Below are 26,310 nucleotides of genomic sequence, written 5' to 3'. Positions count from 1 at the left end.
GGTGGTATGCGGGTCAGATTGCATGCACGTACAAGGTAACTATTGATTAAGTCGAAGACGGATAGGAAAAAATCACCTAGACTGCATTAACCTATCTTTAGCAAAGCTTTTAGCTAAAAAGTTGACGAGTCTCGCGATGATTGATCCTTTCGTGTCGCATATACTCCAATCTAATTTAGAAGCAAGAAAAGGAAGTGGTGGAACTTCTTAACTATAAAAACATGCAGACAACATTACACAATGCAATTGTAGACATCAGCGCATGTGCAACAAGTTAAAACACCTAGTATGTGACCAAAAACCAGCTGAGAAGTACTCTCACCTGCAATCAAACATAACTAACTACAGCTTTACAGTAAGAACTCTATATGCAGGATGTCACTGCTCTGATAACACACGGCGGTCAAACCTCTCATCCTCTACAGGAATGTTGTTCCGTGGAATCTCATACTAGTCCCTGAGAAAATAAAGAGATCTATGAAGCTCCAGAATGAGGGGCATAAATTGATCTTCGTCATTCGTCACTCCCTAGCTCATTTGACTGCCAAACAATGTATTCATGACAAGAATGTAGATACACCAAGAGAATCATTTTCTGATTCAGTGGGGCTTGAATCATTGAACTTTTGCAATTGAACGGCTAGACACTCCATGCAACAACTTTGCAAAACCAAGAAAACTGAGCTTTCCGTCAGTGTGCCTGAGCCAGTCATGTAGAACAGCATGGACAGGAACCGAAGGGCTAAGACCAAGTTCCTGGACCAACAATTTGAATTAAATTCAGTTAGATTGCTTTCCCAATCAATTGCACACTCTCCTCTCCCGAAAAGGAAAAAACGAGACAGCTATATAAGAGACTAAGACGTGGCAATCAATATTCAGAACAAAAAATGAACCATGATTACCGAAGCTAATTCTTCTATCATAATGGCCCTATTGCCTTCCTTCTCAAAGATTTCATAGGCACAACGTGCATGTTGTTCCCAACGATCAAAAGCCTCAAGCTGATGAACACTTAATGCAGCAGCACAAAATTCTTCAAAATCCATCCTCCTGTACTGCAGCGCATTAAGCTGCATGACAAGGACAAGGAGTATTTATTAAACCCATAACAATGACAACAACATTTAAATATCTGAAGTCAATAGGATCTCAAAATCTACCGATGCAAGAAAATCATGGATGCGAGCTTCTTTCATTGCATCTGTTGCATGTTTCATCAGGGCCTGGTAAAATCATGAAGATCAGCAAAAAACATGAAAGATACAAGAAGAAACTAATAAATCGTTCTTTATTCCAAAAGACAAACCGTTTTAACATTGTCAAAGCTTATGGTGCCATTTTTGCTTGGTTGTAGCAGTGCAAACTGCTCCTTCAAATAGAATAGCTCATCTACTGTCAATGTCTTTGACAAAGCCTGCAAAAATTGTAGAATGACCAGGCCATGAAGAACAATGCAAAAGATTAGTCAGAATTTCAGCAAATACTATGAGGTACAAAATAGAGCTTTATTACTCGACATGTAGCATTGGACTCGGAAGATAAAATGGGAACAGAAAAACTTTTCATGGTAGCATCATACGCACCCGTAGTGCAGCTTTCCTAAGAGCAGAGGACCGCATGTAAGCCTTCATCAGTTTGAATATCAGAATATCCAAAGGCACTTCTATGTTGTGACTATTCTTTATCCATGGATGACCTGAGACAGTAAGTTGTTCAGCAGTTTGCAGAAATTTAAAGAACAAAAGATTGTCTTTTCCAATATAACTCAAGAAACTCACCCAAAGCCTGAGCTGCAGTCATTCTTTTCCGGGGATCCTTATTCAATAGACGTTTCACAAAGTCTTTCGCCTCAGAAGATAATGTAGGCCAGGGCTGTTCTTCAAAACTTGGATCAGCTTTGAGGACAGACCTAAATATCCCAGATTCAGTTCGAGCCCAAAAAGGACGGCTTCCACACAATAGGATATATGCTATGACACCTATACTCCAAACATCAGCCTCTGTACTATAAGATCTATGTAGAACCTCGGGCGCAACATAATATGCACTACCAACTATATCATTAAGTCTTTCATCTGCAAAGTAATTGAGCAAGGCACGTAAACAAGTTGGTGAGGTTCTCAAATTTTATGAAAGGTAGTTCTTTTTTTCTACTCTCCTTTTTTTTGGCTGGGGTGGGGAGTGGTTACAGAGATACAGTAATGGACTAACCTGGCTTCACAAAATCAGAAAGTCCAAAGTCTATTGCTTTAAGTTGTGCATTTTCCTCTTTAGACGTGAATAAAAAATTCTGGTCAATCAGAAAGATAAAATTAGACAACGGAGAGTATGATAGAGAGGAAGGTTTACTGAAACAGATGGCATAGCTTCTCCAACAAGTGATAGATTCAGCCACAGCAAAATGCCACGGCTGTACATTTGAGCTTCTCTGTCACTTGCTAGTAAATAATTTAGTTCCTAAACTCTAATACCAGATGAAACAAACATTAAGTCTGCCTGATGAATAATATATCTACACAACTTGAAACTGAAAGAAAAATTATTGCAGTTGGAATATTAGCATAATCCAAGACCCGGTAAAGAAAAAGGCGTTTTTTTTGTGCAAAAAAAATTCCTCCCTTCTACACAGGGTAAAATATCTAGATATGCTGAAATGTTGTTTGTTCTAAAGCAATCATAGAGTGAGAACTTTAGTCCTCCCACCTCTGGCTTAAGATCCCGGTGTACCACACCTTGAAGGTGGCAAAATGCTACAACTTTCAGTATTTGTATCATTACAGTCTTTGCATCATCCTCCGAGTACTTTCCACCTCTGCAGGACAAGAACACTATAACTTAGCACCTTCTCTATCAATTAAAACACAAGGTTCAAATTCAAAAATGTTGAAACATAGGAAAGATCAAGAACTACCTAGAGAGTATTCTATCCAAAAGCTCACCTCCTTCACACAGCCTGAAATATAACAAGATTAATCAGTAGTAATTCAAAAGAGCGGTGTGATAAGGAAATTAGCAGATAAAGCTCCTGATAAGAGCAAAATATGATAATTGAACGCAAATGTTTGCTGAGAAAATAAACAAACTGTCATGTAATTAAAACTCTGGTTACTTTCCAATAAAGTTTTCTCTCAACCTAAGTTTGAAACTGAACCCCATTGCAAATGTAAATGTGATGGGAGTTGAGTGATGAAGCTTACTCCATGACTATGTAGACATTGGTGTGGTCTTCATATGAATCATAAAATTTTACTAAATTGCTATGTCCTGTCAAAGCTCTTAATATCTTCACCTCTCTTCTCACATCCTCAATGGCTATTGCAGTAGTCATCTGGAAAAGGAAACAAATATGATCATATATTTCAGATAAATCACCAGAAGAAAATTAAAAAAACCACTGACCGCACATTCTGAACAACAATAGGCATGCATCAACTTATATTAGGGAATATTCAAGCAAAATAGAAAAATCAAGCTAGAAAAACCAGAAAGCAGCTCACTGAACAGTTATAAAAATTCCACCGAAATTTGGAGGGGGGGAGAGAAGAGAAGCACATGCCAAACACATCGCAAACTCTCATGGAACACCTATTTCAAGAAGATTTTGCTGCAGTAACGACAACAACAACATAACCAGTGTAATCCCACAAGTGCAGTCTGGGGAGGATAGGATATACGCAGACCTTAAAAGCCCTTAAACTCTACAAAATGTATGATTTTGGAGAGGAAGGGGAGGGGGGTTGTGGGAGGGAGTGTTATTTCTTAACTTATTGAAATAAACTGTTTTCTCCTTCTCGTGTTACTTGTACAACTAGAAGACAAAGAGAACACATTTGACTCCATCTCTCCATTTACTTCTGTTTTTTAAAAACAAAAGAGAGCTACTTTAGTCTGGATATTGTTCCTTTTCTTTTTACTTCTAAACCAAAAAAGGAACATGAACATCAGATGGAACAAATCAGCCTTCAGGAACAAACAAAACCAAGTCATCCGACATCGTATATAGACCCACTTGAACCAACTTTTGTAAAGTTTGTGAATTCTTTGGGTATGACAAATACCAGTAGTCTCACCTCAATGATCATGTCGAAAGTTTGGAATTTCAAACTCAAATTGTAACTCTTGGACATCAATACAAAAAATGGGACAATAACATCACCCCTCTTCCTTGACTTCCCTTAGACCCTAAAGTTGTTATTCCTCTTTTCATCGCATCCAATTATAATGTCGATACTCTATTAACTCACAGTTAATCCAAACTCAGTGCATCTTATGGACAATTGAACAGATAATTTTCGGACTCCAAGAACAGTTCAATAAAAACTTTAGACTTTAGTGCACTGCAAAGATTGAATTGCTTCCTTTGAAACAGTAATCAGCATATAACAAATATAATCACGTATGCCACTGCAACAGAAGCTGCAAAAAGCTTCCTCATTCCATCACTTCACAACCTTTAAACTTAATTGCCAAATAAATTAAGCTTTATACTTAAATCATCTACTACACCACCTAAGGAAACAGTAGATGATGGATCCATTTGGAAAACAAAAACAATAAGTGGTACAAAAAGGACATTTGAAAATAGAAAGATAACAAAGTCAAAGACTACAATCTCTAGAGTAGATCTGACCACTAATACTCAAGTAGTAAAAAAGAGAAAAATCCAACAAACTTTGACCACAGAGATGATAGATCATAACAGTTGAATCAAACTTGAAAGGAAATTGAGAGTATCAGAAAATGCCAAACCTTTGATTTGGGGATGACTTTTACAGCAACTTCTTGTCCTTTAACTTCACCTTTCCTGAACTTAGCTTTACAAGTATATCCAAAATGCCCTCTTCCAACTTCCTCTCCCAGCTCATACTTGTTCCCAAAATTCTTCGAAAATCCAAAACTCTTATCAAGCCCCGCCCCGCCTCCACCACCGCCGCCAACCTCCGTTTCATTTACTTCGGAAATCGCAGACTCATTCGGTTTCACAGAGCCGTGTCGCCGAGCCAACACAGCACGGATGTGTTTCGCCGGAGACGGCGGAGGAAATGGCCGTTTAAAAAACCTTCGAGGAGTAGAATTAGTGCTGGCATTCGCCGGAGATCTCAACGGAGATTTCTTGGAGAACAAATAATGCGCCGGACTAGGACTGTAGAAAGGGAAAAAAGGTGACTTTTTACCTACATCAGCTTCGTCCTTTTTCGTCCTTTCCTGCTGATGACTGTTATCGTCCTCATTATTGTTCGGAGTAGATTTCACCGGAAGTGTGTCTCTGTTGCCATTACTGTCGCCGGAATAATTTGAGGGTCTAGAAGTACAAGCACCCATCGGGTTTTCAGAAACAACCCAATGTACTTGAAAAACAAATCAAGCCAAAAAAAGAAAAGCTCAGTTATCTCTCAAAGTCGAGAAAATTGCACGAAAACGAAATTAGTATAAATTAGCGGAAATTTGTTTAGTTTGAAGTTTGAATTTGTGTTGAAAGAGAGATGAAGAAGATGGATCTGCAGTGTACAGAAGGCGATAAAAAGGAAACGACGAGATGTTCGCTTTTTTGTCTAAAAATATATACTATTTTAAGAAAAAAAGTAAAATAGAAAACACCAAGGCCATAGATCCTCTAATCAATTTATTAAAAGTAATTGAAATTTACTAGTAATAAATTTTATTTATATCTGTGGTGCAGAAGACTTTAATATCTTTAGTAATTTGACTATTCTCTTTTTTTTTTTTCCTAACAAATACGTACAACTTATTTTTTCTTTTGTAATAAAGTTTACAAATCCATCAAAAAAATCTAGAACCTTCATCTTTCCTTTGTGGTCGTTTTTCTAATTTCTATATTAGGAAGATGAGATTAGAGGAAGTGACTATATACTTCAAAAAATTTGTATAAAAAAAGCTAAAATATATATATTCTTACCCCTATTAAAATGGGTATAAATTCTGCTTGGAAATTCAAACTCTCATTACTTTATATTTGGCTATAGCAGAGCATTTTTCAAAAATATTTTAACTTTTAAAGTCATTTTATATGTATAATAAGATAGATATCTAAGAATTAGCTTAGATATTAAAATATATACTATATTTGATTTGATTGTTTTATATTTTAGATTATTTATAATGCATGATAAATCGTTCTCAAAGTTATAATCTCATATTATAATTTCAAAATAATTTTGTGGATCAAACAACTTTTTTATATTCTTACTTTGTGCTATCAGTGATAATTAATTACATTAATATTTATTTATATGTAATATATGATACGTCTTCAATAATATAAATTCTAAACCTAGTAAAAGTTAGATTAAAGTATATTTGGACCAATGAGAAGGTGTTTTTTTTTTCAGATTACAACCTAATTAGGTTATAATTATTTTTGATGGTTATGATAATTTTTTAGGGTGATTAAAAAAATTACTATAAAAATACTATATATTCACTGACTAAATAGGTTTAACTAACTAACCTTGAACATAAAACTAGCCGTATGGTTTGTTTAAAAATGACGAAAGTTGTTAACAATGACAGATAACTAATTAGTAATCCTATTAAAATATTGTTGTGCAGAAAATAATGCTTACTCCACTGGAGAAAAAAAATTGCTTATATTGGAACCGTCCTAGCCATCTTGTTGACCTCCACGTGTCGATATTAAGATGGGTTTCAATCACCGAAACTCGTATCACGACATGATATGAAATTATGAAATGAAATTGAAGTTTTATTAGAACATGTTGGTGTTGAATATTTTTTCATAAATTCTAAAACTATTAAAGTAACCCCAATTGTTATTCAATCTTATTAAATAAACAAAAAATTATAAAATGACATAATAAATTATTACAAAACTATTTGTTTTTAATTAAGCAATTGTTTTATCATTATATTTGTGTAAAAAATGAAATACCTTTCATAGGCTCTTCAAGATTTTATTACTCAACAATCGTGAAGTGTGAGTTAAAGTGACTAAATGTTGGAGAGAGTAATGATTTTTATGTCGATGAAAATAATAATTTTTAAAAAGTAATGATGTGATTACAAATTTTATTTACATGTGAATAAATGGTTAATAGATTTATATGTGGATTAATTTTTATATTTTAATATCAAAAATCATGATATGGTATTTCCACATGATTCGATACAATTATTTTTGGAGAATATGGAATCACATCTCATCATATGAAATCATGAGATAAAATCAGCGTGAAAATACCATATCGTGATATGATATCGCATGGCCAAACACCTACTTAATTAATTAGTAGTGAATAATAATACTCTTTAGTCTTTTCTAATGAATAAATAAGGATTAATTAACCATAATTTAACGACTCATGGCTGCGTACCTATACTTTTTATCTTTTATTAATGATAAGGAATCACACATATAAATCTCATTCTTCTATAATAGTTATGATAAATTTTACTCCAACGTAATAGATTGTAAATTATGTCTGGAACTCAATTAAAAAAATAAACGAAAAATTTTAAATTTGAGATTCTTAATTAAAAATTTCCCTCGACCAACTTAATTGTTTGTTTAAATTATATATGTAAGGGAAAAAAAACAAGAAAAAGTGAGATAAGATTGAGACAAAACTAACCTACGATTTTGTCGATAAAAAGTTTTAAATTTTGTCTGTTAGTATTTGGGTAAAACCCAAGATGCGGAATAAAGGGACAATTCTTCTGTTTTGGCGTTAAGCAGCAAAGGAATCCACACCTTCCATGATTTCACAACTCTTTCTACTACTTGTTGTTTTCAATATACAAAATAGCCTTTCTTTATGTTTGAAATTTCTTGGACTTTACAAGCTCCTTCAAATTTACTCATATGTGTGTTTAAATTTCATTTACCAAATACCAATAACAAATACAGAATTGCTCATTTGCCATAATTAATAGTTCTTTTTTCTAGCATTGAAATCTCATTTCCCTCTTAGCTATTATAATACACTTAGGATCAGGGCCGATTCAATAATATTGGGGCCTAAATTAATATTTAAAAGAGGAGATATAATAATTTCTTATCATGTATATTTTTATTTGAATGTTTTTTTTCTAGCTATTTTAGATACAATCATCGAAGTCATTAAGTATTATTTTATCATTAATTTATTTTAATAATTCCTTTTCAAATGATAATATAGCTAAAGCATTCAATCTCTTTTGAGAGTTGAGATATTGTTGATCTTAGAAAAGATCCAATCAATTTTAATTTCGAAAAAATCTTCTTCCGGTGAGGCTACAGGAACTGTTTAAATTATTCTATAAGCGATATGTGTATTTGAAAAAGAATCAAATTTTTTATTTGATTGAGTATTTTCATTAGATCATTATCTTCTACTAGTATTATTTCTCTTAACACTTTTAATTCAAAAAAATAAATTTGAACCATCAATATCAGAATAACTATTAGGTGTTAAAGAAAGTTTAAAGTTAAGCACAAGATTCTTAAAAATTCTCATCATCTAATACTTTCAATATTTTACCACTAAATAAGAAATCAATTTTTTTCATATGCTTCAATTGGTTCAAATCTATTGTGAAATGAAAAATAGTTTGATCTTCTCTACATATATAAGTAATCAACAAGATTCTTCAAGGGACTTTGTGATTCTATTATCCATATTTTTATTAAATTATTTTTTTACGAAATTCAGATTTATATTCATCTCATGTGTAATTTCCTTAGTAGAATTATAGCACTCATAGTACATATTTTTCTTTTTAAAAAAAAATAAAAAAATAACATACATAAGTAATTGTTTTTTAAAAATGTGGGCCACAAAAAAAATAGGACCCAAGCGATGACTTTAGTGGTCTAGGGGTTAAGACGACCCTACCTACAACGTAGGATGTCGTGCATAAATTGTCAAGTAGAATGTCATATAAAGTATTTGTGTATTTTTTTGTGTACACTCAGAGTGTAAGAGCATGAATATGAAATGAGGTAAATTTAAATGACATATTTTTATATATTATACCAAAATGATTTTATTTTGACATTATTATCTTATTGTCACCATCATTTACTATTATAATTAGCATCAGATTTTTAATCATTTCCTAAGGTGGCAATTAGTTGTGGATTAAATTGATCAGACTTTTTTTCATCACTAATACGTACGTGCTTAGCTAGTTATAATTTGTTTGTCATGAATCATGAAACTGTTATTGCCGGCCGAGTACGTACTTTGACAATTTTTTCTCCAACATATTATATAGTCAATAAGACTACAAATATAAAGTTGGACATAAAGTATATATTTAAGAGACTCATCATCTATCATCTGACTTCTCGATCAGGAAACAAGTTATTTCAACATTATAATTAATTATCGCTAGATTGTTATCTACTTTTCATATAGATAAAACTAATATTATTATCTCGAGATAAATAGTTTCATGAAATAAATTCATTTTAAAATTAATTCTAATACTTAATTTATCCATTATTTCTCGTACGAGAGCCCCTTAATTAGTTGCATTAAAGTGCTTTATCTCATTATTATTTGTGCTTAAGGCCTAGCTTTTCAATATGAATATATTTTCTTAGGTCTTTTCTTTTCTTATTGAAGAAAACACTTCTTAATGGAGAGAGGACTTTTTTACACTGATATATATATAGGACACAAAAAAAAAAAGAAAAGGAGAGAGGTGAGATAACCAAATTAATTAAACCTTAATATGGAAATCAATTAAGAGATGGAATAATTAAAACACATACAATATATTAATTAGTGCTGCTAACTCTCCATATTTAAAACATCATGTGATGTTTAATTATGATATAGTAAAGTGGTCCTGGGAGATTTTCTTTGTCCTTTTTTTTCATACTTTTTTCTCAGTTTCATCGACTTAATTTTCTTTTTCTTATTAAGAATCTCTTTTTCCTATTACTTTAATTCTTTTTCTGGATAGAATGCATTACAGTTTTTATTTTTATTTTCCCCCATAAGTATGCATGTATTACATCTTGATAAGGAAAAAGAAACTTTGCGATGCTGATTAAAGCATATATATATATAATAATATATATATGAATTTAATAATAATCAATGTTACGTTATTAAGTCAAAAAGTTTTAAGGATTGGAATTCTGGAGAGCGGTATTTGATATTTGAAAACGGAATATAATTTGATTCCTTTAATCGTTTGGCCAAACTCATAGATATCGTCTGTGAATTTGTTGGGTATCTCTTTAATCATTTGTAAAAATTAAAGTGAGATCTTTGTAACTTTTCTTTAATATTCAATAGAGTGTATTAGTAATACTTGTATTAATATTAGTTACGCATAGATGATTTTTTAAGCATTGTTTGGTTTGGTGCATTAAAAATAGTATGAATTGTATAAAATATTTATTTATAAAAGTATCCGTTTATTATTATGTTGAAGAAGATGTAAAAGTACTTTTGATGGGTAATTGAATCTTTAATCATATTAATGCATGTGCTACTCTTTTGCATTACCAGTACCTAGAAATCTATGGTATTAGTAATACACTCCTCAATACATAATAAAGTGTATAACTAATGCATAACTACGTAGCATGAAAAAATGCACCAAACAAAAAATTACTAATACATATTAATTAATACATGCATTATTTTTACTAATACACTCTACCAAACCGCCGCATGGATTGATAGATCCAAAGGAACTCACTTTCCCATAAGGATTTCTTTACCTTATGTGTTATGCACAGGTTCTCTTATGAGTTATGTGAGACTTTAATTTGGTAGTTGGTGGATTAACTGTATTCTTTACCTTATGTATTTCTTTATGATTCTTTTTACTAGATTAACTTTATTAATTATATTTTGAACTAAATGTTGACATAGACAGTTATTTAATGATAATGGTAGTTTTTTCTTTTTTATGACAAAGCAAATTTGTAATGGCTACTCCTTGAGTGCGTACAGGTAAAACCTTGCTCCTATGCAATAGCTTGCAAATAAAATAAGTAAGATAATCCGCACTAAACAAGCCCAGTGCAACGAAACCTTACTGGTCATCGGCTATTTGATGTCATCGCCACGAGTAAAATCATAACATACTTTATATGATCTAATTAAGACTAGACTATGTTTTGAGTTTGGTCATGGTAATATGTTAATCAGTTGTGGTTGATAATCAAGTACCTTAACTGTTAAGTGCAAGGAAAGCTGAAAAATTACCTTACTCGCCACAAGGACAATCTCATAATATTTAAAGTATAGTTGTATAAATTGTCAACAATGAATAGGATCAATGCATTTTTAATCAAAAGTTTATAAATTTTAAAAGCTTTTTTTTTTTACATATATAAATAGGCATTTCCCTTGCAAGAAGTCGATATATGTCAGATACCTTTCATCGAAAAAAATATCGTATATATAAATAAAATGATACACAAAATGATTAAATTAATATTTTGGACACCCTTAACCCAATAAATTATTTTAGCCCAATAATTTCATCTACTTGAAATGAGATAGTGCTCGTGTGTTTCAATCTCACTAGTTCTACTATATATTATACCGTATATAGTTTGTTTGACGAAAGTAGTTTCATGATTGAATTCCAACAAGGAGGATGGCAATGATGTTCACTCTCTGTCCCATATCTCAAATGCAAGTATAAAGAGAAACAACTAGCTAGTGTGTCCCACCATCTCATACTCTTTTTAGGTCTTCATATCATCCAAATGTCAATGCCATTTATTTTCCAAGTGTTTTTAGCCAAAACTATTCCTTTTAGATTTAATTTTGTCCTCCAAGTATATAATTTTGAACGTTGTTGGTAGTTTAAGTTTGCAAATATTGAAAACATTTATTATGACTGTCTGAGAATTTCCTTTTCTATTAGAAAAACTTACAGACCCCGTATCTCTCGCTGCTTAGAAAAAGTCTAGTCAATTTACCCCAGTTTTCAATTTTTACCTACCATTCTTGATATTTGCAGTGTCATTTTCCATAAATGTTCTGTTCCCTAGCTTGTAAGTGAATATACACCATTCTGATTTCTGAGAGTTGAGTTCATCATAATGCTAAATTATAAAGTGACTAAAGAAGGATAGAAGTAACTAAAAGAGTTGGCAGCAATTAAATTTGTATCTGCCGAAACAGGCAATGGTAGACTTACAATATGATGAAAGACAAAACATAACTTAAATGCAAACTAAGTATTTCGACTGTTCATCTATTAATCATTATTTTTAAAGAACGTGTAAAGTTTAAAGTGAACAAATAGAAGTCAAAGTAGGAAGTTTTTGTGAATTGTTTATTAATGAAACAAAATTAAGGACATTGAAACAAAAAAAGTAAAATTGGAGGCTGATGTATAGGTCAGTTTGAAAATTAGTACACTAGCGCAACAAGAAAGATGTGTTATGTTTCCATATCTCAGAAAGCAAGCCAACATCATCCAGCTTAAACAACACCAAAAGTTAAAAACATATAACCTGAATTCTAGCATCAGTTTTCTACAGAGAAAGAGTTTCCAGATAACGATAATCTTAGTAAAACTCAATAGGGTTAACATTTTCGGTTTTAGCATCTCCATCACTCTCAGATTGCAGCAGAACACACCCTGTCATGCGCACATACAAATCTTTCAAATTAAGAGCACAAGAAGATAGAAAATCAACTTTGTATTACAGACATAATTACCAACATCAGTTAAAAAAGAGAATTATGTAAGTTATGTGACCATTAAAACACAGTAAATAACAACAGACGGTGATAAGATGTCAAAAATTAAAAGAATCACAATAATAAAACAAGGACAAAAATAAAACCAACACGCCACCTCAAAAAGCAAGATAACCCTCCACTACCAACTAACCTACAAATGCTGCTTCTTGACACACTAGTTTTCAAAGACTAGAAGCTATATACATCTTAAAAGCATCATGCTAAGGTTGTAAGATACGTACAGATCGAAAGCTATACATATCTTCCAAAACCCACCAAAGTAGCAACTGAAATTGACTAGGCAAAAGAGCACCAATCCATCTGAAATATGGGGTTACTTGTCTTACCATTATTCAATATTTGTACCGTGGACTCAATAAAGGATGCATTAGGGAGAATGTTGCTTCCAGTATAAGCTTGTGAAGTCACATGATAACCATGATCAACTCCGTGCACCAAAGTTAATCATACTTGGGGCCAAACCCCTGTGCAAGTTTGGATTTGTTGTAGTTTCTTTGTTCTTATGCTGTTCATAAGCAGCCATTTCTTGGATATATCTTTCCTTATCCAGCTTACTTGCTTCAATGTAAGGCAGCAAAAGTTGGAAGGATACAATGAACCAGGAAAAACTTTTACTTGCTTAAATTTGTGTATGTTTGTTGAAGTAGGAGAGAGAAACATGAATGCTTAAATGCCAAAATTATGTTTAAATAAACACAGGTCTGCTAGCAACAATATGATAAGTACTTCATCGCACCTCTTTGTCATTTTCAGACAGTCTTCCAGGCATTAATGGCCATATCTCTGATTTTCTTAGAACCAGAACTCTGCCCAAGTACTTTCTTTAGTTTTCACATTCCAACTTGACATACATCCGATATGAACTCCTTCCTCTTATTGAAACGCTGGGTTCTTTCCTCAGATACCTGTTGGTTGATGAACTCTGAGATTTTTGCTCTCGTGTCTCCGGCCCTACTGAAAAAAAAATTATGATCAATTTGAGTCCTGACCTAAGAAAATATGAAAGCGCCTGAGGTAACAAACTCAAATTTGAGGTTAAGTTGGACGTATAGCAACTTTAAGACATTGCTAGGACTAATATCAATTCATGACTCCTCAAAGTAAAATTGCATGAAAAGAAACTTAGATCCAGAGTTTGAGGTCATAAAATCAACTAGTTGACTATAATTTTTTTAGTTGTAGGCTATATCCATCATGATCTCGAGATAAATTTGTGCAGTTGGCAATTAAAGATCCAATCCCAGATTCTTACTCTTGATATGAGTTTAATTGGCCAAAAATTATAGTACCAATGTCAATGATAAATATATAATGCTCGTTGATTTAGGAACTTTGACAGGGTTTGAGAACTACTACATATGTATTTATATTAATGCACTCTCCAAAAACATGTTTTGCACGAATGCTGCCTTCATATATACCAGAACAAGAAACGTTAAAGCTGGAGTACTAGAATACTGGATGCTTATATCATCCCCATGGCTGGCCGAAACTGCAAATAGTTTTTAAGGCAATAGAATAAACAGGTCAAGATAAAGAAGCTTGATATCTATCTAGCATAGAAGCTTTAACATAGATATCAAAAAACATCTCAAAGAGTTTGAAGCTTTGGTCAAGGTTGCGTGTGAGCATTACTGTTTCTTCAGCATCGAAAGCACCAAGACTTGTCAGTTGAAATCCAAGCATTTTCTGACATAGCATGCTCTGCAAACAAACAACATCAATTAGGGAATCTGTAAAGTGTGATGAGAAGTTGAAAAAAGTGGATCCAAATGTGTTAGTTGGTACAGGCTTCACTTGTTGGATAATTATCCAGCTCTGGGATACTCCGTCATATTGGATTTAGTGGAAGAGAGCTAGATCATTAATGGATTGAGATTCCTGCACCATCACATCTGCATTGTCTGTCATCATTAGATTCATTTTATAGTAAGCATAGAAAGGGAGCCACTATTGACCACACATGATAAGCTAGAGGAACACTAGAACTAGCAAATTTCCATCAACTTAGTAAAAGACAACAATTAGCAGCTAAAACATACAGCTTAAGGGAGCAGAGAACAGGATATCCTCCAACAAGTTATAGTCATTACAAAAAAGAGCTTACTCGCAAGTTTTTCCATAAATAACACAAAAGAGCTTCAGTATTCTGCATTTGTCAATGGTGTACACGAAAAGGGAAGTTCCTAACATGTTGGTGCACTACATACTATGGCTACCAGAGCCACCATCGAGGATATTTTCAAGTGAAATATCGCTTATCTCCTTTCTGATAAGTGTGGGCTCCGCTGCTTTAGAGTATCTTCTGATAGTGTTGTCGTCACAGCTATACATTTGCAAGTAAGTCAACATATTTATGAATGTAGAAAAAATGGAATCAAAATGATCGCTAAAAACAGAGGCAAAGAGGTACATTAGAATGATGCTGATACAGCTTACTGATTCAGTTGACAGAACAAATGAAGGAAAGTTCAAGTAGGGTTGGTGATATTAACAACTTTGAACGATTGTACATAGTCCAACTATATAAAGGAAAGGCACTCAAACACAAATACCTCATTTTCGCAGCTTTGGCAGCTTGTACTCCAGCTAATTTATCTTCAATCACAATACACTGTCAACATACAGGATTATGATAATGTCTACCAAGATCGACAAACAGGACACTGATCTACTTTAACACTTCAAAACTTCATCATACTTGAAGATGAACCTTCAGCAATTCATAATGCACCCCCATTTTTATATCCATATTTAGAAAAACTGTTCCGACTGATAGAATGACAATAGAGAATCTCTTTTCCATCCAGGAATATAATATTCAACATAAAAGTTGCCAATATATTTATCAAGTTTGTAGTATCTTCTTTGCATAAATTTTGTTTTCCAGCTAGCTTCATCTGATTATTACAGTCACTAATGGATAATAATGTAGGGAACTCTCAGTCAAACAGAATTTGAATGTAAATTTCTCATCAGGTTAGTACCACATACCACCCACATAAAAGTGTCTAAAAAGAAAAAAAATTGTGATGGGTGGTAGCAATACAGCATTGCACATCCTGGAATCTACCTCACTAGTGGGAATATCAAGAATCCGTGATGCAGCCAAGAAAGTATCAGGAGCAGGCTTCAAACTTTTAAAGGCATCCGCAGATACAATTGCATCAAAACCTGTCAAATCAAACAAATAGGATATGAGATTAAATATAAATAAAGGATAACTAAAAACAAAGAAGAGAGGGGAAGGGAGGTTTCAGTCAGTTCACAGCAAAACTGTGATTTTCATCCGAGTTGTACACTTTAGCCTTAATAAAAGTACTACGTCCTCCCGAACTACATTACAAACCAACGCATAGTGTGTGTGTTTGCATATATACTGTGAAAAAATGGATGGACCTTGAACAAAACTCAACCACAAAAAGTTAGGGGCACACCCAGGACTAGAAAATCTAAGCACAGAAAACATAATACGGGGGATCAATATTGAGAAAGAGAAACATAACAACAGGGGTCGAGGGATTGATGGGACTGACACTGATACTGTGTAAAGAAACGGTCCGTGGGCCTAACTCAACAATAAAAGCTAGCTCATAAGGGGAGGATTGCCCAAGACCATATAAGAAAAAAGATGACAGCCTTTGGAGTCTGAGCACCTGATTCCATGACTAACAGATTCATTATGTCAGCAAAAAATTTAATGTCCAGTAATTCCCATTGCAGAAGTTATACGCCAAGTGTAGTAGATATCAGGTAGTTCTTTACAATAAAACATATCTACACTTATAATTTAAAAAAATATAGTTCTTGCTATGTGCTGATTTAGTCTAATCCACTGTTTCTTGAATGCCTATTATAAAAGGAATGAGAAGCAACTATTCACAGCCAAAGTTTATTATGTTAACTGACATCATTATTGGTAAACCGGCTGCAGCCACTTTGCATCAACTTTAATTCGGTAAGCACTAGATGCAACAGCAACTTTGAGACCGCTGCTTTTACACTGGCGTACCATATCACCAGATTAATGAGAAGTAACAAAAACAGAAAGAGCAAGTCCACATTTAGTAAAGTTGTATCACAGGTTATACATACCTGAGAGAAAAGTTCAAAGGCACCAGGGACACCTATGCCATAAACGGTTTGCATACTACAAATGATTGCCTGTTTATCAATAAAATTGTCAGTTCTGGAGTCAGATACCACGACTAAAAGGAAAGTGCTTTACAACAATAACATACCCAGTGGAATCTGCTTTGAGAGTAGATATTCGTAAATATATGAAATTTCAATCACCTTTAATAAATATATCTCAAAGAACCTCTTCTTTGCAGCCTCGGCATCAAATCCTTCAACACCCTTAGCAGCAGCAGCAACACATAAGAAGCTTGCTCCACTAAATAATATATTTTGAGGGTAAAGGAAAATCAAAAGGAGAAAAAGTCATTGAGAAAATATGGCAAAGGAACAAGGTGCTACACAATCAAAGATTCATTTCCTACAGGATAAGTAACATCAAACTAATGTTTTTTATACTTGGGGTCGAAAACAAGTGTAATTCGAGATTAAAAAATTCAACCGATGTATTTGGATCCAATCGCAATTAACATGATGATCATTCAAAAGAACAAGTTTCGTAGACAATATGGATGATTTTGTGAGCACAAGGGTTTCTTGTGGAGAAGGGCCCTAAAATTCAACATAGTGAATGAAAGAATTCACTTAAGGCCTCGGCTAGCTATATGCATGAAAGTAAGCAAATGATAAGATCTACCACGAGAACCAGAACCTATTATTTGAGAGGAAAGAGATGATGCTTCACAAACAGCAAATTTTCAAATGAGGTAGATGAAGGTTACCGGTTTCTTACATAACAAAGTTCCCATGGAGGGGACTGGACAGAGATTCTTGATAATTCTTTTCTTTTGTTTTTCTTCTTATCGATATTTCATGTATCTGGCTTAATCATTACTTCATAAAATTTATCAGCATGCCTTCAAACAAAATGATCAATCGCTTAGGTGAACTCGTAAAAGATATAATGAGGCAATCTGACAATAGCATTAAACCATAAAAGAAATGGCCATTGGACTAATTCTTTACGGTTTATCCTCAACTTCTTCAGATATTTATATCCAAAGACAAAAATGCCCACTATCGTCAATGGTTCCTAAACTGCTAAACATATATATCAAGAAACTCCTGCTCAATCAAGAATTAGTTGGGGTTGGGCAATTTTTTCAAAAAATATGAATAAAACATGGTTCAATAATGATTATTTCATATCCATCTTTCACATTAAAAACTTAAAAATAAATCAAGAAGGGAAAAGCAAATACATATAAGCGTATTGACAAAGACACCTTTCCCCTCTGAAAATTCAAAAACAATAAATCAAAAGAATGTAACCATCAAGAAATTCAAGAAGAACATTGAACAGTAGAAAATATTGTCCATTCGATTGATGCTTTACTTTATCCTCGACTCCTTAAGGAATGATATCCAAAGAAGCTAGTGAAGTCAACAAATACACCCAAAATTGTCCATGGTTCCCAAACATACAAATCAAGAAACTACTTTTCAATCAAGAACCAGTTGGAACCGGTTGGTGTTGGTTCAATTGTTGAGAAACCAGTTGGTGTTGCTTCAATTGTTCAAGAGTGTTGGTTCAATTGTTCAAGAACCAGTACCCTGAACCGCGGGAAGCAATGATAATTTCATACCCATCTTTCGCATCAAACACTTGAAAGAAAACCAAGAAGGAAAAACAACTACGTATAAGCAGATTGACAAAGAAAATATTCAAGAAGAAGAAGAAGAATTTACCCATGCCCATGAAAGGCACAAAATCTTCAACGGTAACTTGAACACCCATCTCAGCAAAAGCATCCACAGCCGCTTTTGTTGATGATTTCTCACTATTGCAAAGCACACCGTACATTCTCTCTTCCAATTTCTGGAACGCATTCACCATTAAAGCCCCAAGATTCTGAAGGGTTTTGAGAGTTTGGTAACGCTTCTACTGAATTGAAGCCTTTAAATACTTGTTATTGAGTTGGCGGGCAAGAGATTCCGTGTGATTTGACTATTATACCCTTTTAACCGCGTCGGATATACGCGTATAATAATTAAAAATAATTATCCGCGTTAAAATATAAGCGGATAATCAAAAATTGAGGTGTGATTTTTAGACCCACCTGCTAAAACAGCCTAATATCCGTTATTTTTATCTCATTTATGTAATGTAATAGATAGAATTTTGAAAGTTTTACATAATTTATAAATAATATATGTTGCGTTCTTTATTTCAATTTATGTGATATTGATAAAATTTTGAGATAAACTTAATTTTATATGTTTTTTTATTTTTAAATTATTGTGATTTATATTACTTTTACGTTATTTTTAAACAATATATGTTACTCATATATCCCTATTCATGCAGACAGTGATTCCAAGGTCAATCGAACTTTCTATGTTTTTATTAATATTTCAAGTTGTTAATTATTGTGATTTATAATAGTTTTAATGTAATTTTCAAAAATATATATATATTATTTCATTTGTCTAAATTATATAGCACATATAGAATTTCAATAGTCAATCAAATTTTTTTAGGCCTTTTTTTATATGTTTTTAAAAAAGTTTTTAATTATTGAGTTTTCAATATTTTTTATGTAGTTTTTAAATAATACATGTTATTTTTTTGCTCTATTTTATGTGACACTAAAAGATTAATTTTAAGAGTATTTTTATATGTTTTTTAAAAGTATATTAAGTTGTGTAAACATAGAATTACTATTTAAGTTTTCTGTTAATCTACAATATTTACCTAATTTACTTGTCAGGAAAGTATATGCAGATCAGTCTAAAAAGTTATTTTTATCGATTATTCATGATTTCATTTAACGTTATAGAGAAATCAATCGGAAGATTTCAGTTTTGTGTAGAATGAGTGATTGTAACTAAGACATGAATACTGGACTTGTTTGCCTTATTAATCTCAAAATAAACTTCAAACCTAGTGAAACCATTATTATCCATGTACGTGGTCTCTCTTTTAGGGTCAGTTACAAATTGATTAGTCAAAACTAGAGGCATCAAAAATGAGTCCAACCATAAGTAATGAGTCCAACTTTAAGTATCGAGTTCAGAAATTTTAGTGTTGGGCTCAGATAATTTGAACTCGATTCAATCAACACTCATTCAATCCCTTACCCATTTTAAGATAATCCACAATTGAGCACATTTGAATTTCAATTTTAACTCGTTTTAAAATTTTTATTTGTAATGATATAATGTATGTTCCTATAATGAAGGTATGAACTACTATCTTATTTTATATCTTTTAGAATTTATTAATTCATTTATAACTTCTTTTTTGAATTTTTCTTGAGTTCAAATTCAAATTGGATTATAAAACTTAAATAACACTATATTAAAGTTATTGAGACTAAGCAAGTCAAGATCCAACTAACTTTTAAACCCATTTGAATCCAACCCTTTTGAGACCAAAGTAAATTTAGGCGGATCAGAATTCAATGCAATTTCTATTTCAACCCATTTTGATATCTCAAATTTCAACAGGCCCGCCCATTTGACACCCCTAAGACAAAACATTAGAAAAATGTTGAACAAGGCATTGATTTTAACCAAAAAGATGAAGAACTGAACTGGAAAATAGACTAAAATTTTTGTGTTAAATATCCAAATAAAACCAACTGATCAAGCATCCATGTGAAGAGTTCAAATCAATGATTGACATAGTTAGTTATCCTCCATGTAAAAGAGAAAAAAAATTACTAGCAAGGTATTCTAGGTAGAAGCATAATCGAGCTGAACTATTTCGGTTGGAGAAAAGGAACAAAACCGGACTGCAGTTATCATATTTATGTTTCGATTTAAAAAGATGAAGAAATCTAAACTGGACCAATCATATAACATTTATGTGTCATTCAGGGAAATCAAAAAACTAAAGAAAAAAATTCATGTAAAAGTTTTAAGTTGAACCGAACTGAAAATTTTGAATTATCCTTGTTGAGTGTTCACATAATGATTGACATAGACATATTGACCTTCATATAAAAGAGAAAGGAAATGCTCGACAACATATTCATGGTAGAGAAAGAACTAACTAGGAATTAAATTTATCTATTTGATTTGACAGGAGAAGCACGAACAAAACCCCAATTATCATATTAAAATTCGATTTGATTTCATTTTCAAAAACCTTAGCGAACTTATCTGTTTAGGGTTAGAGAAAAACCAAACCAAGCCACAATTATCATATAAAATAGTTTGTTTTGATTTGTACTTAAAATCGAATCGAAATTATCTGCTTGCGTTTGGGAAGATGAAAAATCGAATTGAACTTGTCATATTTGAAAATTTGGTTTTGATTTCACTTTCAAACAAACCAAATCAACCGGAGTTATAAAATTCGATTTTGACTTCTACTTAAAACCGAACAAAAATTTACTCTGGTTTGAGAAGAGAAAAATTCAAATCAAATCGAAATTATTTGTCAGTTTGAGAAGAGGAAAACCGAACAAAAACACAATTATCATATTTAAGAATTCGATTTTGATTTCTCCTTAAAATCGAACTGAAATCATATGTTCAGTTTGGGAAGATGATAAATCGAACTGAATCGTCATTATCATATTTAATAACTCAGGTATTGATATCTCGTTATAATCGAACCGAAAATATGTGTTTCAGTTTGACGAGAGGATGAACCGAACCCAACCAAAATTATCTATCTAGTTCGAGATGAGTAAACAACAAGCCGAACCAAACAACACTTGTTATATTTAAGAACTCAATTTAGAGTTCTCCTTAAAACCAAACCAAAATTATTTGCTTTGGTTTGATAAGAAGAATAATCACACTAAACATCATATAGTTTGATTTATAAAATTTTGGAACATTTGTTAGTAAAAAAAAAGGAATATTATTGTTACGTTCAATTTTAATTTTTTCAATGCATCTATTCATCAAAAAAATATAAAAAATTATTTATATATTATTTGGACAATCTTCATAAAATTCTAACTACGCTACTGAAATCGAGAGTGATTCAAATAACAAAATCAATCCAATGGTAAAAACACCCCACTCCAAAGTCCAAATCAGCACAAGTAGTCTAGCATGATAGATGTCTAAAAGAGATTTTAGATGCTGTTTTTGAAACTGAAAAATTAGAAACAGCCATGCAATAGAGGAAATTGTTAAATAACTAGAAACCAAAACCTAAAAATTAGAGAAACAAAATACTGTGGAAAGTATAGAATGGGCGCATTTTATACTTTCGCTGTTAAAATATGTAACTAAATTTGTTCAGCTGAATTGGCTCAATGTACCTATTTGGGCTAAACCAAATTAGGAGATTTATGGGCCGTTGTTCTAAAGTTATTGAAAAATTCGCAGAGTGTATCATGCATACATTTTGGTATACAGATATATGGGCCCTTGTTTAAGGTGTCAATCTTCAAAAATATTTAGGCCACTGTATTTTTAACTTCCTTTTTTGAATTCAAACTTTATGACAAATATGAAAGCTAGCTTAATTCTCTGAATCATATGATTGAAATATGCCAAATATGAAAACTTATCATAGACATGCGAAAAAATTGGATTGTGAAATTCGAATTTCAGAATCTCAATCATCTTAAAATTAAGCATTTTCAATTAAGTTGGAATTGAAACATTGTACATGCAGTCACTTTTTTCTTGTTTGTGCAAAGAGTAAGAATAAACAAAACGAGAACAGGAAAAAAAGAAGATAAAAATAAAAATAAAAACAAAAACAAAAGCGTGGATGATAGCTTCGTTGATCATTAATTGGATCATCAATTAACTATAATTGTACAAGTTGGAATCACTTGGCTGATGGCTGCGTTTGATCATTTGGACAACAGTTCAACATTATTGAATCTTTATGTTGAGTCTAAATTAAATAATAAAAATATTTTAAAAATAATTTAAATTTTTAAATAAAATAAAAACATGTTCATCGTCAATAATTATCAAAATGAGTTTTCACTTAATCAATTTCCATCTTTGAAGTGGTCAATTCCTTCGTTTTCACACGGAGAAAATTTTACTTTTTAGATGTGGTGTAAAAATCAAGGTTGGGGGCTAGCTAGTAATTTTGATTGGAACATTCTGGTCCCATTTTATTGTTTGACGCGTTGAGTGAGCAAAAAAAGTTGGACCATTGGGTTGTTACGTTATACCACTATGTCAAACTTTTATACCTTCTCCGTTTGATATTATTTGTCATGATTTCTATTTTTAGAGTTAAATTATAAAAATATTGATTAACATTTTAAGATGTTTTTTTTCATCATATTAATATGTAAAAAATTGTAATTTATACTATTTTTCATATAATTTTAGAATATCTAATTTTTTTTTGTTTAAAATATCAAATTAATGTGATCTAATTTACCTTTGAAAATTAGTAAAATTAACTTTCGATAAGCACAACATGACAAACATTTTTGAACGGAAAGAGTATATAATATAAATAATGCTCATGAATGATCAGGCTCTATATTATAAGATGAATAATTGAATAATAATTAATTTTAAACGAAATTACCATACCTGACCACGTTATAATTATTTTATTCAAATAAGTCAAGGTGAAATAATGTGATTCGTGGGATATATATGTGAAAGTCTGAAAAAATGAAATTAGTGGGATGTCCAATTCAGAACAAAGAATAGTAGAAGTGGGATTGTGTGGTAAACTCCCACTAACTTTCTATAAGATATTCGTTTTCCGACAAAATTCATCCTTATCACTTCAAACAGTACACTTCCAATATAAGTTATTGCAATAAATAGGCAGTAAAAAATATTTAATTCACGAGCAAGCACGTGTTTTATTTATTTTATTTACATTTAACTAACAATAACTAAGAGCTTCTATTTATAATAAAAATATACAATAGTCAACCATATAATTAAGTGATAGAAGTATATATACCAACATATATATATATATCATAAATCTATTTTTTTTAAAGTTAATTTTTATAATAAAAATAGTATAATCGTAAATTAAAAATAAATATAATGAGAGGACGATTTCACACATTTAAAATTCTCCAAAAAAATCCAAATACAAGAGATAAAAGATACATAAAGACTCATATTATTCATAAGGATAAAGCCAAAACGGGAAGATTAAAATAACATGTGAAAGTAACTAAAATTCCTCAAAAAAAAAGTAGTCATTCAAAGTATGGACAAGAGAAAAAAGACTTTGATAAAGTCACCTAGGCTAACACTATTACGCAGCCAAGATAGGCAATGGGCTAAATATTAGTATTATAAATACTTGCCTCCTACAAAACAAGACGAATCACTAAGTTTTAACTTTCTTTTAACATAACAATACACACTTTTCTCCCCCTCTCTTTCAAATATCAAAAACATAAACTCTTTTTGTTAGGTAATAACTCAACATGGGGAGGATGGTTCTTATAGCTGCAGCAATGACTCTTTTTGTAACCCTTCATGTTTTACAACCTCCATTAATAGTTTCTGCCGCTACCAAAGGAAAGACGGTAACCGTTTTGAGTATCGATGGAGGTGGTATTAGAGGCATTATTCCTGGAACCCTTCTTGCCTTCCTTGAATCTAAACTTCAGGTATTCCTATGCTACATATATACGTCATACGTTTTATTTCATATAACAGTATTTGACTATACGCGCTGATCAGTACAAGTAAAAAGAAAGATATTCGCCATATATACTTGGAACTTATTATTTTAAGCATGTTATGACATTTCTATGACTATATATAACAGGAAAAATTAAATATCTAACTGTTGGATTAAAAAGGAAAATGTGTCGTATAAACTGAAACAGAAGAAATACCCATAGATTACTTTTTTTCTCATGAATTTATTTGTGTATGCTAGGAACTTGATGGACCAAATGCAAGAATTGCAGATTACTTCGATGTAGTAGCAGGAACAAGCACAGGTGGATTAGTAACAACTATGCTTACTGCTCCTAACAAGGACAATCGTCCTTTATATCAAGCAAAAGATATTTCCAATTTCTACATGCAACATGGCCCTCAAATTTTTCCTCAAAGCAGGTTAACAACAACAGTGCATTAATTACTCATAGAGTTTGTCTCTTCTTTCTTTCTAATTTTATGCTTTAATACTGAAGGCAAGTGTTTGTTTAATTATATATGTAATTCAGGCGTAACAGCTTTGTGAGAAGGATCACAAATTTGTTTGGAGGACCAAAGTATGATGGCATATACTTGAGAACAATTATTAATTCAATATTAGGCAATCTTACAATGAAGCAAACGTTGACTAATACAGTCATACCTACTTTTGATATCAAACGTCTTCAACCAATTATCTTCAGTACTGCTGATGTAAACTTCTATCCTAATAACATTCTTTCATCTTAATTTTATTTTATATAGTTTCTTCTTATTTAATATAATTATTCAAATTAATTTGTCTACAGGCAAAAGCAAATATCTCAAAGAATGCTCAATTATCAGACGTTTGCCTTAGTACCTCAGCCGCACCCACTTATTTCCCAGTGCACAGTTTTGGGACTAAGGATGCTCAAGGCAAAACGCGTACATTTGATCTTGTCGATGGAGGTGTAGCTGCAAATAATCCAGTGAGTAGCCACAAAAGTTAAAATTTTTTATAGTATCTTATTCTTTTTGAAATATCAATATTGACACAATTCTTTTTGACTCTTATCTTAGACCTTAATGGCAATAACATACGTTTCAAAACAAATCATGACGGGTAACTTTCAATACGAGGGTATGAAGAATATGGACTGCAACAAAATGTTGGTTCTGTCGTTGGGCACGGGTATAGGCAAGCAAGAAGAGAAGTATAATGCTACAGTGGCTTCCAGATGGGGGATGATAGGTTGGGTGTACAACAATGGTGCCACCCCTTTGATAGATATTTATGGTGATGCTAGTGCTGATATGGTAGACATACATATTTCCACCATGTTTCAGACCCTTGGTAGTGAGAAGAACTACATCAGGATTCAGGTAAGAATGACTCAGCTTTTCTTAGTATTTTCAAAATACATGATGAAAATAAATCAGCTAATACTTTTCTGGTTTGATTGGTACAGGATGACAATTTGACAGGGGAGGCTGCATCTATGGATATTGCAACGACACAAAACATGGAGACACTGGTACAAATTGGTAATGATCTATTGAAGAAGCCAATTTCAAGGGTCAACTTAGAAACAGGCCGATACGAACCAGTTGTTGGGGAAGGCACCAACGAAGCTGCTATAGTCCGCTTTGCTCAGTTGCTTTCAGAGGAAAGGAAGCTCCGAATAAACTAACGAAATACTTGCAGAAATTTTTCACACAATTTGTTGGACGATTAGAAGATTAATTTGTATTCTTTTACCCTTCAATAGTTAAGCGCCTAACTAGTAAACCATGTTGTAATATGAGAATAAACATCCCAAGAAGAAAATAAAATTTATGTAATAGTTCTGTTTTTTTTCCTCATGAGCTCCTATCAACTGTTGTTTCATTAAGGTGTCATGTACTCAAATCTGCTCTG

General features: G+C 32.2%; 3 protein-coding genes across 34 annotated transcripts; 1 reads left to right on the top strand and 2 right to left on the bottom strand.

The window, feature by feature from the left end:
• Positions 1 to 192: 192 nt before the first annotated feature.
• On the bottom strand, positions 193 to 5,608 carry LOC107011883 (CDPK-related kinase 5). The gene is made up of 11 exons (XM_015211558.2): positions 4,753 to 5,608; positions 3,201 to 3,331; positions 2,915 to 2,956; positions 2,707 to 2,815; positions 2,215 to 2,293; positions 1,782 to 2,078; positions 1,587 to 1,699; positions 1,310 to 1,417; positions 1,164 to 1,226; positions 906 to 1,073; positions 193 to 756 (listed from the first exon to the last, which is right to left on the bottom strand). Exons 1-11 carry the CDS (start codon positions 5,323 to 5,325, stop codon positions 616 to 618), a joined length of 1,824 nt encoding a protein of 607 aa, XP_015067044.1. The 5' UTR covers positions 5,326 to 5,608; the 3' UTR covers positions 193 to 615.
• Positions 5,609 to 12,317: 6,709 nt separating this feature from the next.
• On the bottom strand, positions 12,318 to 18,741 carry LOC107009425 (protein SUPPRESSOR OF QUENCHING 1, chloroplastic-like). 32 transcript variants are annotated; one of them, XR_003577029.1, is made up of 7 exons: positions 18,537 to 18,739; positions 16,952 to 17,106; positions 16,806 to 16,874; positions 14,499 to 15,884; positions 14,346 to 14,414; positions 14,132 to 14,202; positions 12,675 to 13,661 (listed from the first exon to the last, which is right to left on the bottom strand). XR_003577029.1 is itself a non-coding variant. In XM_015208761.2 (4 exons), the coding sequence occupies exons 1-4, from the start codon at positions 18,682 to 18,684 to the stop codon at positions 16,624 to 16,626; spliced, it is 360 nt and encodes a 119-aa protein (XP_015064247.1). In that variant the 5' UTR covers positions 18,685 to 18,741; the 3' UTR covers positions 15,988 to 16,623. The 32 variants fall into 32 exon arrangements, 2 of the variants coding, with proteins under 2 accessions (XP_015064247.1, XP_027770885.1); XR_003577037.1 differs by having other exon boundaries at positions 12,675 to 14,414; positions 14,499 to 15,036; positions 15,266 to 15,324; positions 15,784 to 15,884; XR_003577045.1 differs by having other exon boundaries at positions 12,675 to 14,414; positions 14,499 to 14,614; positions 15,266 to 15,324; positions 15,784 to 15,884.
• A 5,286-nt stretch (positions 18,742 to 24,027) lies between these two features.
• Positions 24,028 to 26,255, top strand: LOC107012004 (patatin-like protein 3). Its single transcript, XM_015211708.2, has 6 exons — positions 24,028 to 24,373; positions 24,649 to 24,830; positions 24,941 to 25,124; positions 25,220 to 25,381; positions 25,473 to 25,775; positions 25,862 to 26,255. Exons 1-6 carry the CDS (start codon positions 24,188 to 24,190, stop codon positions 26,081 to 26,083), a joined length of 1,239 nt encoding a protein of 412 aa, XP_015067194.1. The 5' UTR covers positions 24,028 to 24,187; the 3' UTR covers positions 26,084 to 26,255.
• Positions 26,256 to 26,310: the final 55 nt, after the last annotated feature.

The sequence above is a fragment of the Solanum pennellii genome, chromosome 2 (genome assembly GCF_001406875.1).
Source record: "Solanum pennellii chromosome 2, SPENNV200".
Taxonomy (NCBI): domain Eukaryota; kingdom Viridiplantae; phylum Streptophyta; class Magnoliopsida; order Solanales; family Solanaceae; genus Solanum; species Solanum pennellii.
Note: the sequence above shows the minus strand (reverse complement) of the source record. Positions and strands in the feature narration are given on the sequence as shown.

Excerpts from the sequence above, each read along its gene's own strand:
- LOC107011883 (XM_015211558.2), bottom strand. The coding sequence starts at position 5,325 with ATGGGTGCTTGTACTTCTAGACCCTCAAATTATTCCGGCGACAGTAAT. Across the intron at positions 1,418-1,586 it reads TTAGGAAAGCTGCACTACGG|GCTTTGTCAAAGACATTGAC; the intron begins GTGCGTATGATG and ends CAATTTTTGCAG. Across the intron at positions 1,227-1,309 it reads GCTTTGACAATGTTAAAACG|GCCCTGATGAAACATGCAAC; the intron begins GTTTGTCTTTTG and ends TGATTTTACCAG.
- LOC107009425 (XM_027915084.1), bottom strand. The coding sequence starts at position 18,677 with ATGCGTTCCAGAAATTGGAAGAGAGAATGTACGGTGTGCTTTGCAATA. Across the intron at positions 17,070-18,536 it reads TGTGCCTTTCATGGGCATGG|GGTGTTGAAGGATTTGATGC; the intron begins GTAAATTCTTCT and ends GCTGCTGCTAAG. Across the intron at positions 16,714-16,805 it reads CCTTTGAACTTTTCTCTCAG|TGTAAAAGCAGCGGTCTCAA; the intron begins GTATGTATAACC and ends ATGGTACGCCAG.
- LOC107012004 (XM_015211708.2), top strand. The coding sequence starts at position 24,188 with ATGGGGAGGATGGTTCTTATAGCTGCAGCAATGACTCTTTTTGTAACC. Across the intron at positions 24,831-24,940 it reads CAAATTTTTCCTCAAAGCAG|GCGTAACAGCTTTGTGAGAA; the intron begins GTTAACAACAAC and ends TATGTAATTCAG. Across the intron at positions 25,382-25,472 it reads GTGTAGCTGCAAATAATCCA|ACCTTAATGGCAATAACATA; the intron begins GTGAGTAGCCAC and ends CTCTTATCTTAG.